This window comes from Electrona antarctica (assembly GCF_951216825.1).
Source record: "Electrona antarctica genome assembly, chromosome: 2".
Classification (NCBI taxonomy): domain Eukaryota; kingdom Metazoa; phylum Chordata; class Actinopteri; order Myctophiformes; family Myctophidae; genus Electrona; species Electrona antarctica.
In genome coordinates this window covers 3,604,087-3,618,511 of record NC_136807.1, presented here as the reverse complement: position 1 = coordinate 3,618,511, position 14,425 = coordinate 3,604,087, and the positions used below count along the sequence as shown (strand labels likewise).

The 14,425-nt window shown below is 46.1% G+C and overlaps 1 protein-coding gene across 1 annotated transcript in view; it reads right to left on the bottom strand.

Annotated features, from left to right (window-relative positions):
• LOC306914803 (uncharacterized protein) overlaps positions 1 to 14,425 on the bottom strand; it is a gene marked incomplete at its 5' end in the record, with an annotated part of 28,115 nt that overhangs the window by 3,358 nt on the left and 10,332 nt on the right. Inside the window, 9 exons of the mRNA XM_079492004.1 lie at positions 726 to 776; positions 1,309 to 1,383; positions 2,026 to 2,137; positions 2,863 to 2,975; positions 3,543 to 3,665; positions 4,500 to 4,596; positions 5,404 to 5,513; positions 8,640 to 8,657; positions 12,399 to 12,533. Of these exons, the coding sequence (XP_079348130.1) occupies positions 726 to 776; positions 1,309 to 1,383; positions 2,026 to 2,137; positions 2,863 to 2,975; positions 3,543 to 3,665; positions 4,500 to 4,596; positions 5,404 to 5,513; positions 8,640 to 8,657; positions 12,399 to 12,533 (834 nt within the window). The remainder of the gene's footprint in view (positions 1 to 725; positions 777 to 1,308; positions 1,384 to 2,025; positions 2,138 to 2,862; positions 2,976 to 3,542; positions 3,666 to 4,499; positions 4,597 to 5,403; positions 5,514 to 8,639; positions 8,658 to 12,398; positions 12,534 to 14,425) is intronic.

The window sequence follows — 14,425 nt, the reverse complement described above, 5'->3', positions numbered from 1 at the left end:
CAAACAATATGCCTCACTCCAACCTTAAAGACCATGCCTGAACCTAACCTTAACCTCAAACAATATGCCTCACTCCAACCTTAAAGACCATGCTTGAACCCAACCTTAACCTCAAACAATATGCCTCACTCCAACCTTAAAGACCATGCTTGAACCCAACCTTAACCTCAAACAATATGCCTCACTCCAACCTTAAAGACCATGCTTGAACCCAACCTTAACCTCAAACAATATGCCTCACTCCAACCTTAAAGACCATGCTTGAACCCAACCTTAACCTCAAACAATATGCCTCACTCCAACCTTAAAGACCATGCCTGAACCTAACCTTAACCTCAAACAATATGCCTCACTCCAACCTTAAAGACCATGCTTGAACCCAACCTTAACCTCAAACAATATGCCTCACTCCAACCTTAAAGACCATGCTTGAACCCAACCTTAACCTCAAACAATATGCCTCACTCCAACCTTAATCCTAACCTCAGAAATTATGCCTAAACCTAATCTCAAAATCCTGTCCACCTGGGTAAAACACTTGGGAAAAGAGACCAATGTAGCTCTCAACTGTCTCCCATCAAATAAAGGCTTGGAAATACCCCTGTCAAATACCCCGGAAATACCCCGGTCAAACATTCAATACATCTAAAAGTAGGTTTCATGTGGTCATTTATCTCCACATAAACTGTAGAAAAAAATAACTTTACTTAAATGTTTTGTTTTACCTCCACATCCATAGTGACATTGATGCCTGCTGCAGACGGCCCTAAAGGCTGCTGGAGGAAACACACATAATTAACACATTTTGTGCCCAAAACGTCTGTGGACGTCCTGGGTATTACCGCACGTGCATAGCCCAAGACGTCTGTGGACGTCTTTTTTTAACACGTGGTGCCAAAGTTTGTGTTTTCGCCATTGAGAATGCATTTGGCGTTTAAATTAAATAACTCAGAAACTATAAAACATTTCAAAGTAAAAAGTTCCAGCATGTGTCTCCACAGTCAGCTGAATTATAAAAAATGTGAATGGATTTTCTAGGTGAAAGTGATTTTGGGCAGTTTTGCGTGGGCTCTCAATGTGTTAAGTCATTGCTCAGGTCACATAAACAACATTTAATGACCTAACAGTTACATTTTATGCAGGAAAAAAAAGGCCAAGTCCTTACAGCCCATTAAGTCTTTCATCAACCCTAGTCAGTTTAAAAACAGCTAGAAAGTGGCTTCTGTCTTCTTAGTCCACATGTAAATCTAAACAAGTCTACATTACGATATAATACATGGTTGATAAATGTGATTTTTGCAAACTAACCTGCATCTTAGCTGCTGCTTCAGCCAAGCGCTGTTTAGCAGCCCCCTCTTCTTCAGCCAATCTCTGCTGCTCTTCCTACAGCAGTAGAGTTTTAAGTCATTGTCAGACTGTCAGACAGAAACATTGCATCTCCATAAATATCCCATTTTATACTTGACAGTGTAACTCAAATGTTGCAAAAATAGCAGATCTACAAGCGCTTCACATCGGTGTGTTGCAAGACAGGCCCAAAATGGGGATGGCAGGTTGACAGTGGTTCAAGTCAGACGTGGTGTGAGCTTTTAGATCAGCTAGTCTCACAGAACGCTGGCCTGTTACGACATGCCCAGAATAGGGATGCTAGGGTACATGTGGTCAACTGTTTCTGGTGTTAAGTGTTACATTGAGCTCCAGAAGCAGTTTGGTTTTTCGGGTGCATGCGTTTGGTCCAACATACTAACAGTCCTACAGTCATGAGCCCAAAACCCAACCCTAACCGGAAGCCACGGGTTAGTTTTAACCTGCAGCACGGCTTAGTTTTAACCAGCAGCGCATGTCGGGAGCCACGGGTTAGTTTTAACCTGCAGCATGGCTTAGTTTTAACCAGCAGCGCATGGTGGGAGCCACAGGTTAGTTTTAACCTGCAGCACGGCGTAGTTTTAACCAGCAGCACATGTCGGGAGCCACGGGTTAGTTTTGACCCGTCACGGCACAGTTTAGTTGTAACCGGCAGTTTACCTTCTTCATCTTGTCTTCCAGCGCCTCTCTCCGCTCCTTCTCCTCAGCCTCTTTCCTCTCCTTCTCTCTGGCAGCTTTCTCCACTTCCCTCTGAAGAGCCTCTGCTCGCTCCCTGAAGACCAGTACAACTTAGTAACACAACTGCTATAATGATGTGTAGTAGTGTTACTAGTACTACTACTAGACCATAGTGTTCAGTAAAGTAACTGTTGCGTTAAAGTGTCAAGTACATGGTTGGTGTCGGGCAGATACCTCTATTCTACACTCGTGTTTGTTGTAAATGAATGCTCTAGTCTAGTTGATCATACTACTACAGCAGTGGCGTGCACAGATAGACACTAAGGGGTGCTAGAGCACCCCCTGCCCTTTTGGCAATGTGCCCTTTAAAAAAAAAAAAAAAGAAAAACTTTTTTTTCCTTTTTTTTTTGGATTTTTCAAAAATAGCAGACCTACAAGCTCGTAGCGCGCCACTCGGTGGCGCGCTATGAGCTTGTAGATCTGCTATTTTTCAATAGCTAAAACACCAAAAGGGGTTCCCGCCCAAAATAGATTAAGGCAACCGGCCGGTTCCACGCGCTGCACAAGGTGCCCTTTTTTTAACTTGAGCACCTGCCCCTCTAAATGTCTGTGCACGCCACTGACTACAGCATCAAAAGGTAGTAGCAGATCCACAATGGAAGTTCCCAGGACTCGTTATCCTTTTAGCCTTAATGTCTGAATACACAGGTGCAACATGTTTGATTAAAAATGTCCGACTGTACCACGTGTTTAAAATGTTGACATTATTCCATAAAGATTAGCCAGGATCATCAAGTATGTTCAGGGTTCAGTGAGTACCGTTCAGCTCTCTCCTGAGCTCTGCGTGCCTCCGCCAGCTTGTGAGCTCTGTGCGCCTCCTCCTCCTCTGCTCTCCGCTTGGCCTGCAGGGCCTGCTGACGCTTCTCCTCCTCCTGAGGAGAGAACGTACAAAACCTTAAGTTAAATGGTACGTTTATATGGGATCTTCATCCAAAGCGCTTTGCAATGTGCGTTACACTGACAGCAGAGGAAAGCTGGCTTGTCAAGAGCAGTCAGGGTTAAATTGGGCCACCAGGTTTAAAATGTCAAGTGGTTAAAATATGAAAAGTTAAATAAATATTTTTTCTATCGATTACTCGTCATTTATCTCTTTAAGGTCTGAGTCTTGAGTGGTGGCTCAAAATGTTCCCTGAAACAAATGTGCAAAACAAGACACTTTGGTGCAAGGATCTTCTTTAATTTACTGTGAGGGAGAAACTGCTGTAAACTAGCAAAAAGGGGAGAATGTTTAGGCCTGTCAAAGATGCAAAATTATATACTATACGATTGACTTTTACACCACTTCAAAATGGTATAAGATGGGGTAAATTGCAGATCACGATCGACTCATTTGGAGTGAACAGCGGACGATTGGGAGCCGCCGATTGATCGGAGCATCTCCATTAGAAATGAAAGAATGTCAGTTAACATAAATGTCAGGCGACCTGCAGTCTACTTACAGCCTGTTGAATCTTCTTCAGTCGCGTCTCCTCCTCTAGCTTCCTCCTGCTGTCAATCTCCTCCTGATGTTTTAACGCCAGCTGCTTCTTCAGCTTCTCCTCCGCCAAGCGCTCAGCACGAAGCTGGAAACAAACGTCAAATCAATGAATTAGCCCGTCGCAAAGTCCCTCCCCAACCCGTCCTTGTGCAATAGGCAAGTTAGCAACAGTTACAAAGAGGGGAGAAATGGCAAGCTTTCCTTCTTCTCACCCATTGAGATGCACGTTAAGTGACAGGATTTATCCATATAAATAAGCGATCATTTTCAGTAGCAAGAGCTTCAAAACTTCTTCTAAATCTAGTCAACCAAGCCTGCAGTAGGCTATGCACTGGACAAATGTGCACGACATTATTTCAATAAACTAGAAATACAAGGACATCCAACTCAATCAACTTACGACCACAGAGCTCTATAATCATAATATAAATGCACGGTAAGACTATGGTGATTAGTATTATTGCCATCACCTGGGTGGCAGTCGTGTAACTTTCCCGTCATTAAGCTGTGTATGCGTTCAACACCACAAGAACCATGCAAAATAACACTGAAAGCTATGAGGTGAAAGCTTGCCATCCTTAGCAACGGTTGCTAAACTATTTGGATTGGCATTGGTCAATCGCTTTTGGCTAATTGAGGTGGATTTTCACTTAAACTTTGTCACACAGTTACAGATACAAGTAACGTGAATATACAGGCTATGTTTGCAGTTAAAGTAAAATAAATAATAATAATTACAAGGATGGGAAATAAAAAGCACAAAAAGCCTGAAAGTGGCATTGTTAAAATCAATATTGTCTCATTTAAAGAGGTTGTAAATCACATGTAGTGCATGTCAGTATCATGTAGCTTAGAAGTTACATGACAAAACAAAAGAGGGGAAACGTCACCAGGAAGGAAATTAAGGAGAGTTTGTTACCTTGTCGTTCTTCTCCTCCATCTTTTTCTTCTTCTTTTCTTCCGCCTTGTGTTCCTCTTTGGCTTCAGCCGCTTTCTTCAGCCTCTCCTCCCTCTTCCTACAAACATCAAGGGCAGAGAATGAGGAAATCAGTGCTGGTACACATTACATCATTTACGTTTTAATATGGCAATACCTTTTACAGTTGGAAAGCCCATTTCACTTTTAACCCAGTCTGGGTGGGAACACCTTTGTGTTTTAAACATCATGTTATAATTTAGCTATTGAAAAATAGCAGATCTACAAGAAAATATCTATTTCAGAAAACTGGAGGATTAAGAAGATTTTTTTAAGTTTTGAGTTCAGGCCTAAATGGGTTAAAGCACCTGAACGCAGTTATACAGTAAAAACCAGACCAAACCAATTCATTGTCACAATGACGCGTTATTATGTATCCTACCAACGTTCTAGGAAAGCCCTGCTGTGATTGGCCAGTAGTCGTTGTGATTGACAGCTCTCGTTTTTGCGACCAGTCATTAGTCCTACAACTACAACCTATCTCAAACCCTCACCCTAAACCTAACCTCCCATTACCATGGGGCAGCACACCTAAACCGGACCTTAACCCATTTAGACCCGAGTTAAAAACGCGCCACCGAGTGCCGCGCTATAAGCTTGTAGATCTGCCATTTCTCAATAGCTAAATTATAACATAATGTTTAACACCAAAAGGGGTTCCCGCACAAAATGGGTTAACCCATGTCTAACCAATGACTAGTCTAAACTAAGTATGCACCCCCCTAAACCTAACCCGAACGGCCTAACCTCAGTAAAACTATGCCTTCCCGGGAGCCAATCAGACACATGGTGAGGCGGGTCTACCCTAGAACGTTGGTGGGATTCATAATCACGCCACATTCTGTACCTTTTCAGTTCCTCCTGTTTCCTCCTCTTCTCTTCCTCCATCTTGTTCAGTCTCTCTTCTTCCTGCTCCTGCTTCTTCTTGAGCACTTCCAGCTTCTGGCGTTCCTTTGCCTGACGGGGAAACAAAATGCACTCTAGTTCAATCCACCCTGAAGCCGTTGAGCCCAGTCCTTCACCAAACAGTTCAATCCATCCTGAAGCCGTTGAGCCCAGTCCGTCACCAAACAGTTCAATCCATCCTGAAGCCGTTGAGCCCAGTCCGTCACCAAACAGTTCAATCCACCCTGAAGCCGTGAAGCCCAGTCGGTCACCAAACAGTTCAATCCACCCTGAAGCCGTTGAGCCCAGTCCGTCACCAAACAGTTCAATCCATCCTGAAGCCGTTGAGCCCAGTCCGTCACCAAACAGTTCAATCCACCCTGAAGCCGTGAAGCCCAGTCGGTCACCAAACAGTTCAATCCACCCTGAAGCCGTTGAGCCCAGTCCTTCACCAAACAGTTCAATCCACCCTGAAGCCGTTGAGCCCAGTCCGTCACCAAACAGTTCAATCCACCCTGAAGCCGTTGAGCCCAGTCCTTCACCAAACAGTTCAATCCACCCTGAAGCCGTTAAGCCCAGTCCGTCACCAAACAGTTCAATCCACCCTGAAGCCGTTGAGCCCAGTCCTTCACCAAACAGTTCAATCCACCCTGAAGCCGTTAAGCCCAGTCCGTCACCAAACAGTTCAATCCACCCTGAAGCCGTGAAGCCCAGTCCTTCACCAAACAGTTCAATCCACCCTGAAGCCGTTGAGCCCAGTCCGTCACCAAACAGTTCAATCCACCCTGAAGCCGTTGAGCCCAGTCCTTCACCAAACAGTTCAATCCACCCTGAAGCCGTTGAGCCCAGTCCGTCACCAAACAGTTCAATCCACCCTGAAGCCGTTGAGCCCAGTCCTTCACCAAACAGTTCAATCCACCCTGAAGCCGTTGAGCCCAGTCCGTCACCAAACAGTTCAATCCACCCTGAAGCCGTTGAGCCCAGTCCTTCACCAAACAGTTCAATCCACCCTGAAGCCGTGAAGCCCAGTCGGTCACCAAACAGTTCAATCCACCCTGAAGCCGTTGAGCCCAGTCCGTCACCAAACAGTTCAATCCATCCTGAAGCCGTTGAGCCCAGTCCGTCACCAAACAGTTCAATCCACCCTGAAGCCGTGAAGCCCAGTCGGTCACCAAACAGTTCAATCCACCCTGAAGCCGTTGAGCCCAGTCCTTCACCAAACCGTTCAATCCACCCTGAAGCCGTTGAGCCCAGTCCGTCACCAAACAGTTCAATCCACCCTGAAGCCGTTGAGCCCAGTCCTTCACCAAACAGTTCAATCCACCCTGAAGCCGTTAAGCCCAGTCCGTCACCAAACAGTTCAATCCACCCTGAAGCCGTTGAGCCCAGTCCTTCACCAAACAGTTCAATCCACCCTGAAGCCGTTAAGCCCAGTCCGTCACCAAACAGTTCAATCCACCCTGAAGCCGTGAAGCCCAGTCCTTCACCAAACAGTTCAATCCACCCTGAAGCCGTTGAGCCCAGTCCGTCACCAAACAGTTCAATCCACCCTGAAGCCGTTGAGCCCAGTCCTTCACCAAACAGTTCAATCCACCCTGAAGCCGTTGAGCCCAGTCCGTCACCAAACAGTTCAATCCACCCTGAAGCCGTTGAGCCCAGTCCGTCACCAAACAGTTCAATCCACCCTGAAGCCGTGAAGCCCAGTCCTTCACCAAACAGTTCAATCCACCCTGAAGCCGTTGAGCCCAGTCCTTCACCAAACAGTTCAATCCACCCTGAAGCCGTGAAGCCCAGTCCTTCACCAAACAGTTCAATCCACCCTGAAGCCGTGAAGCCCAGTCCTTCACCAAACAGTTCAATCCACCCTGAAGCCGTGAAGCCCAGTCCTTCACCAAACAGTTCAATCCACCCTGAAGCCGTTGAGCCCAGTCCTTCACCAAACAGTTCAATCCATCCTGAAGCCGTTGAGCCCAGTCCTTCACCAAACAGTTCAATCCATCCTGAAGCCGTTAAGCCCAGTCCGTCACCAAACAGTTCAATCCACCCTGAAGCCGTGAAGCCCAGTCCTTCACCAAACAGTTCAATCCACCCTGAATCCGTTGAGCCCAGTCCTTCACCAAACAGTTCAATCCACCCTGAAGCCGTTGAGCCCAGTCCGTCACCAAACAGTTCAATCCACCCTGAAGCCGTTGAGCCCAGTCCTTCACCAAACAGTTCAATCCACCCTGAAGCCGTTGAACCCAGTCCGTCACCAAACAGTTCAATCCACCCTGAAGCCGTTGAGCCCAGTCCTTCACCAAACAGTTCAATCCACCCTGAAGCCGTTGAGCCCAGTCCGTCACCAAACAGTTCAATCCACCCTGAAGCCGTGAAGCCCAGTCCTTCACCAAACAGTTCAATCCACCCTGAAGCCGTTGAGCCCAGTCCTTCACCAAACAGTTCAATCCACCCTGAAGCCGTGAAGCCCAGTCCTTCACCAAACAGTTCAATCCACCCTGAAGCCGTGAAGCCCAGTCCTTCACCAAACAGTTCAATCCACCCTGAAGCCGTGAAGCCCAGTCCTTCACCAAACAGTTCAATCCACCCTGAAGCCGTGAAGCCCAGTCCTTCAAACAGTTCAATCCCCCCTGAAGCCGTGAAGCCCAGTCCTTCAAACAGTTCAATCCACCCTGAAGCCGTTGAGCCCAGTCCGTCACCAAACAGTTCAATCCACCCTGAAGCCGTTAAGCTCAGCCCGTCACCAAACAGTTGTCACCATGCAAACAAACTGTTTCATGCGTTAAAGATAAATGAGTGAATTGTAGTTTTTGGGGGAGATTGTGTTTTAAGTGGTTGCATAATTGGTGAGGACTGGGTTTTAGAAACACTGTAGAAACTCCCAGCTTCCCAGGTGAAAAAAAACTGAAAAATGAAAACTCTGAACTTTGTGGTAGTTATCGTTTCCATGTTCGAGGTAGCAGTATAGTTTAACTTTCCATGTTAACATGAAGCTAGAGGTCGGTATCGGTGTTAAACATGAAGGAGGTCCATCAGTATAGTAGATGTTCTGGAGTGCAATCTTTTTTCCATAAATTGTATCTCCATTGAACTTGAAGACATAATGGGTTTGTATAGGAAGGTCTGATAAACATGAATATCAAATCTAAATACAGAATCAAGCAATGTAAAAAAAAAAAAAAACTGTTCGGGATCACTTACCACAACACCCACCGTCTGCTGGAGAGGAGACACATATGACTACATTACCCAACATTCATATTTCTACATCTGACTACAACACACTACATTACCCACCATTCATATTTCTACATCTGACTACAACACACTACATTACCCAACATTCATATTTCTACAGCCGACTACATTACCCACCATTCATATTTCTACAGCCGACTACATTACCCAACATTCATATTTCTACATCTGACTAACACACTATACATTAACCAACATTAGGAGTTCTACATCTGGACTAGAGCTCTTCACGCGCCCCGAAAATACCAGACAGGACCCGAGACCTGTGCGGGCAGGATCCGTATTTTATCTGAATCACTTGGGCCGGGTCGGTATCGGTTCCATTACCTCAGAACTCGGGTCTGTCTATCAATCAATATGTGTAACACCTGAGTGGGTCCGAGAAGTCCCGTAGGCTACTACTGTGTGAGTGAGCGGTGCACTGCAGTGGAGGAGAAACTCAATGAAACTCGCTAGATGTGTCAGGCTGGTTTGGGATCAGATTACTGCAGCGCAAAAACATAAACTGATGCATTGCGTAGAGACTTATTTTGGAGTCCCATACGGCAAGGCAGCCTGGCTGATTTGAAAACACTGGCGTACATACATTGATTCCTCTAAAGTTTGACTCAGAGGACAATAGTGTTAACCCATTTTGGGCTGTAACCCCTTTTGGCGTTTTAAGCCATTGAAAAATAGCAGATCTACAAGCTCATAGCGCGCCACCGAGTGCCGCGCTACGAGCTTGTAGGTCTGCAATTTTTGAAAAATCGTGAAAATTTAGTGCAAATCATTGAGTATATATTCTTTCAGAGCGACGTTTTTTAACTCAAATCTTTGCTTCTGGGAGGTTCCTGGAAGAACGTATTTTCAGATGGGGGTCGGCGGCCAATTACATATATTTTTGGGGGTCCTTGACATTAAATAGTTTGAGAACCACTGATATAGAAAGCGTTTTCAGAAAACTGTCAGGATTTAGAAGACATTTGTAGAATCGTTTCCATGGCTAAATGAGTTAATCATAAAATGCTCATTGGTCAATTTACACATCCTACCTGGTTCACATTCTCCACCCATTCTGAATTAAATTCCCATAGACTTTTTATATTGCGTCAAATATGAACTGTGTTCCAAAAATAAACAATGTTCCCAGTGGTTTTACTCATGGCTATTTAGAATCAACAGACTGTGAGGAACGCTGATATTACAGCCACGGAATTAGTTACATTCGCCAGAAACGGACTATAAAACAACTGCTTTCACACTAGGGGCTGAGCCGAGGCGACTGATAAGATTCTGCTCATCACGTCCAGTTCTCGACACACAGTTACCAACAGTGACAGTACGTCGTGTTGACTACTACCACTATGTCCCCCTTCAGAGGTGCGACAGTAAGGTGTGTTGACTACTACCACTATGTCCCCCTTCAGAGGTGCGACAGTAAGGTGTGTTGACTACTACCACTATGTCCCCCTTCAGAGGTGCGACAGTAAGGTGTGTTGACTACTACCACTATGTCCACCTTCAGAGGTGCGACAGTAAGGTGTGTTGACTACTACCACTATGTCCACCTTCAGAGGTGCAACAGTAAGGTGTGTTGACTACTACCACTATGTCCACCTTCAGAGGTGCGACAGTAAGGTGTGTTGACTACTACCACTATGTCCACCTTCAGAGGTGCGACAGTAAGGTGTGTTGACTACTACCACTATGTCCAACTTCAGAGGTGCGACAGTAAGGTGTGTTGACTACTACCACTATGTCCACCTTCAGAGGTGCGACAGTAAGGTGTGTTGACTACTACCACTATGTCCCCCTTCAGAGGTGCGACAGTAAGGTGTGTTGACTACTACCACTATGTCCCCCTTCAGAGGTGCGACAGTAAGGTGTGTTGACTACTACCACTATGTCCCCCTTCAGAGGTGCGACAGTAAGGTGTGTTGACTACTACCACTATGTCCCCCTTCAGAGGTGCGACAGTAAGGTGTGTTGACTACTACCACTATGTCCACCTTCAGAGGTGCGACAGTAAGGTGTGTTGACTACTACCACTATGTCCACCTTCAGAGGTGCGACAGTAAGGTGTGTTGACTACTACCACTATGTCCACCTTCAGAGGTGCGACAGTAAGGTGTGTTGACTACTACCACTATGTCCCCCTTCAGAGGTGCGACAGTAAGGTGTGTTGACTACTACCACTATGTCCACCTTCAGAGGTGCGACAGTAAGGTGTGTTGACTACTACCACTATGTCCACCTTCAGAGGTGCGACAGTAAGGTGTGTTGACTACTACCACTATGTCCACCTTCAGAGGTGCGACAGTAAGGTGTGTTGACTACTACCACTATGTCCCCCTTCAGAGGTGCGACAGTAAGGTGTGTTGACTACTACCACTATGTCCCCCTTCAGAGGTGCGACAGTAAGGTGTGTTGACTACTACCACTATGTCCCCCTTCAGAGGTGCGACAGTAAGGTGTGTTGACTACTACCACTATGTCCCCCTTCAGAGGTGCGACAGTAAGGTGTGTTGACTACTACCACTATGTCCCCCTTCAGAGGTGCGACAGTAAGGTGTGTTGACTACTACCACTATAATAATAATAATAATAATACATTTTATTTATATAGCGCCTTTCAGGTCACCCAAGGTCGCCTAACAAAACAGAAAAGAAATACAATATAATAAAGCAAGTTTAAAATAAACACAAAGGCCTGCTATGTCCCCCTTCAGAGGTGCGACAGTAAGGTGTGTTGACTATTACCACTATGTCCCCCTTCAGAGGTGCGACAGTAAGGTGTGTTGACTACTACCACTATGTCCACCTTCAGAGGTGCGACAGTAAGGTGTGTTGACTACTACCACCTTCAGAGGTGCGACAGTAAGGTGTGTTGACTACTACCACTATGTCCACCTTCAGAGGTGCGACAGTAAGGTGTGTTGACTACTACCACTATGTCCCCCTTCAGAGGTGCGACAGTAAGGTGTGTTGACTACTACCACTATGTCCACCTTCAGAGGTGCGACAGTAAGGTGTGTTGACTACTACCACTATGTCCCCCTTCAGAGGTGCGACAGTAAGGTGTGTTGACTACTACCACCATGTCCACCTTCAGAGGTGCGACAGTAAGGTGTGTTGACTACTACCACCATGTCCACCTTCAGAGGTGCGACAGTAAGGTGTGTTGACTACTACCACCATGTCCCCCTTCAGAGGTGCGACAGTAAGGTGTGTTGACTACTACCACCTTCAGAGGTGCGACAGTAAGGTGTGTTGACTACTACCACTATGTCCACCTTCAGAGGTGCGACAGTAAGGTGTGTTGACTACTACCACTATGTCCCCCTTCAGAGGTGCGACAGTAAGGTGTGTTGACTACTACCACTATGTCCACCTTCAGAGGTGCGACAGTAAGGTGTGTTGACTACTACCACTATGTCCCCCTTCAGAGGTGCGACAGTAAGGTGTGTTGACTACTACCACCATGTCCACCTTCAGAGGTGCGACAGTAAGGTGTGTTGACTACTACCACCATGTCCACCTTCAGAGGTGCGACAGTAAGGTGTGTTGACTACTACCACCATGTCCCCCTTCAGAGGTGTGACAGTAAGGTGTGTTGACTACTACCACCATGTCCCCCTTCAGAGGTGCGACAGTAAGGTGTGTTGACTACTACCACTATGTCCACCTTCAGAGGTGCGACAGTAAGGTGTGTTGACGTACCACCATGTCCACCTTCAGAGGAGTGTTGTGTTTAATGAAGGACTTCATGACAGCTGTGCGACCCAGAGAGTTTGGAGTCATCAACATCTGGTTCCGGTGGACAGTCTGGAGGAAAGTCTTCATGTTAGGCCTCACCTGGAAAAAACAAAACGCAACTTTATTTGTATGTGTTCATCACCCGTCCGGCATGTTGCATCACGCAGCTTGGCAATTCTCTAATCTACTGCGTGCCATTGGGTGTCTGTAATTTACAGTTGGGACCAATATGCAAGCATTTGTCAGTGGCACTTCAAAGGTTACACCTTGGATAACATCACATATGTACATCAGAGAATGCACACATCATACATGGATTATATTATATTAATAACCCATTAAGACCTGAGGCAGATTCTACAAACGAAATGCCTTCTAAATCCGTAGTTCTCAAACTTTCATGCAAAAGTGAGAGTGTGTGGGAGTGTGAGAGTGTGTGTGAGTGTGAGAGTGTGAGAGTATGTGTGAGAGTGTGAGAGTGTGTGTGAGAGTGTGAGAGAGTGTGTGTGAGAGTGTGAGAGTGTGTGAGAGTGTGAGAGTGTGTGAGAGTGTGAGAGTGTGTGAGAGTGTGAGAGTGTGTGTGAGAGTGTGAGAGTGTGTGTGAGAGTGTGAGATAGTGTGTGAGAGTGTGTGAGAGTGTGTGTGAGTGAGTGTGAGAGTGAGTGTGAGAGTGTGTGAGAGTGTGTGTGAGAGTGTGTGAGTGAGAGTGAGTGTGTGAGAGTGAGTGTGTGAGAGTGTGTGAGAGTGTGTGTGAGTGAGTGTGAGAGTGAGTGTGAGAGTGTGTGAGAGTGTGTGTGAGAGTGTGAGAGTGTGTGTGAGTGAGTGTGAGAGTGTGTGAGAGTGTGTGTGAGAGTGTGAGAGTGTGTGAGAGTGTGTGAGAGTGTGTGAGAGAGAGTGTGTGAGAGTGTGTGAGAGAGTGAGAGAGTGTGAGAGAGTGAGTGTGTGAGAGTGAGTGTGTGAGAGTGAGTGTGTGAGAGTGTGTGAGAGTGAGTGTGAGAGTGAGTGTGAGAGTGTGTGAGTGTGTGAGAGTGTGTGAGTGAGAGTGAGTGTGTGAGAGTGAGTGTGTGAGAGTGTGTGAGAGTGAGTGTGTGAGAGTGAGTGTGAGAGTGTGTGAGAGAGTGAGTGTGTGAGAGTGTGTGAGAGAGTGAGTGTGAGAGTGTGTGAGAGAGTGAGTGTGAGAGTGTGTGAGAGAGTGAGTGTGAGAGTGTGTGAGAGAGTGAGTGTGAGAGTGTGTGAGAGAGTGAGTGTGAGAGTGTGTGAGAGAGTGAGTGTGTGAGAGTGTGTGAGAGAGTGAGTGTGTGAGAGTGTGTGAGAGAGTGAGTGTGTGAGAGTGTGAGAGAGTGAGTGTGTGAGAGTGAGTGAGAGAGTGAGTGTGTGAGAGTGAGTGAGAGTGAGTGTGTGAGAGTGAGTGTGTGAGAGTGTGTGAGAGAGTGAGTGTGAGAGTGTGTGAGAGAGTGAGTGTGTGAGAGTGTGTGAGAGAGTGAGTGTGTGAGAGTGAGTGAGAGAGTGAGTGTGTGAGAGTGAGTGAGAGTGAGTGTGTGAGAGTGAGTGTGTGAGAGTGTGAGAGTGAGTGTGAGAGTGAGAGACAGAAAATGCACACTTTATAGTTTCGATTTGTTTAGGATTTAGAAGCCTTTTTTGGGGGGCTTCAGGTCTAAATGGGTTCATTTGGGTGTGGGCCTTGGGCTCAAACTGCAGTCCAGTTGAGGCTCCACAGATTTGATCCTTTAAAGCCACACTTTTAAAACATTCACGTCCCAAAACCAGATTTGATAGATAATGTCTAATCAGATAAAACATTCTGGACGGGAACCCCTTTGTATTTTAAGCATTATGTCATATTTTAGCCATTTTTGAGAAATCGGGAAAATGTGGCGCAAATCTTTCACAGCCAATGTTTTTATCTCAAAGCTTTGCTTCTGGGGGGGGGGAAACAACATTTTGAGATGGGAGTCCGCTACAGTACTACAGACAAACCAAACTTAGGATTT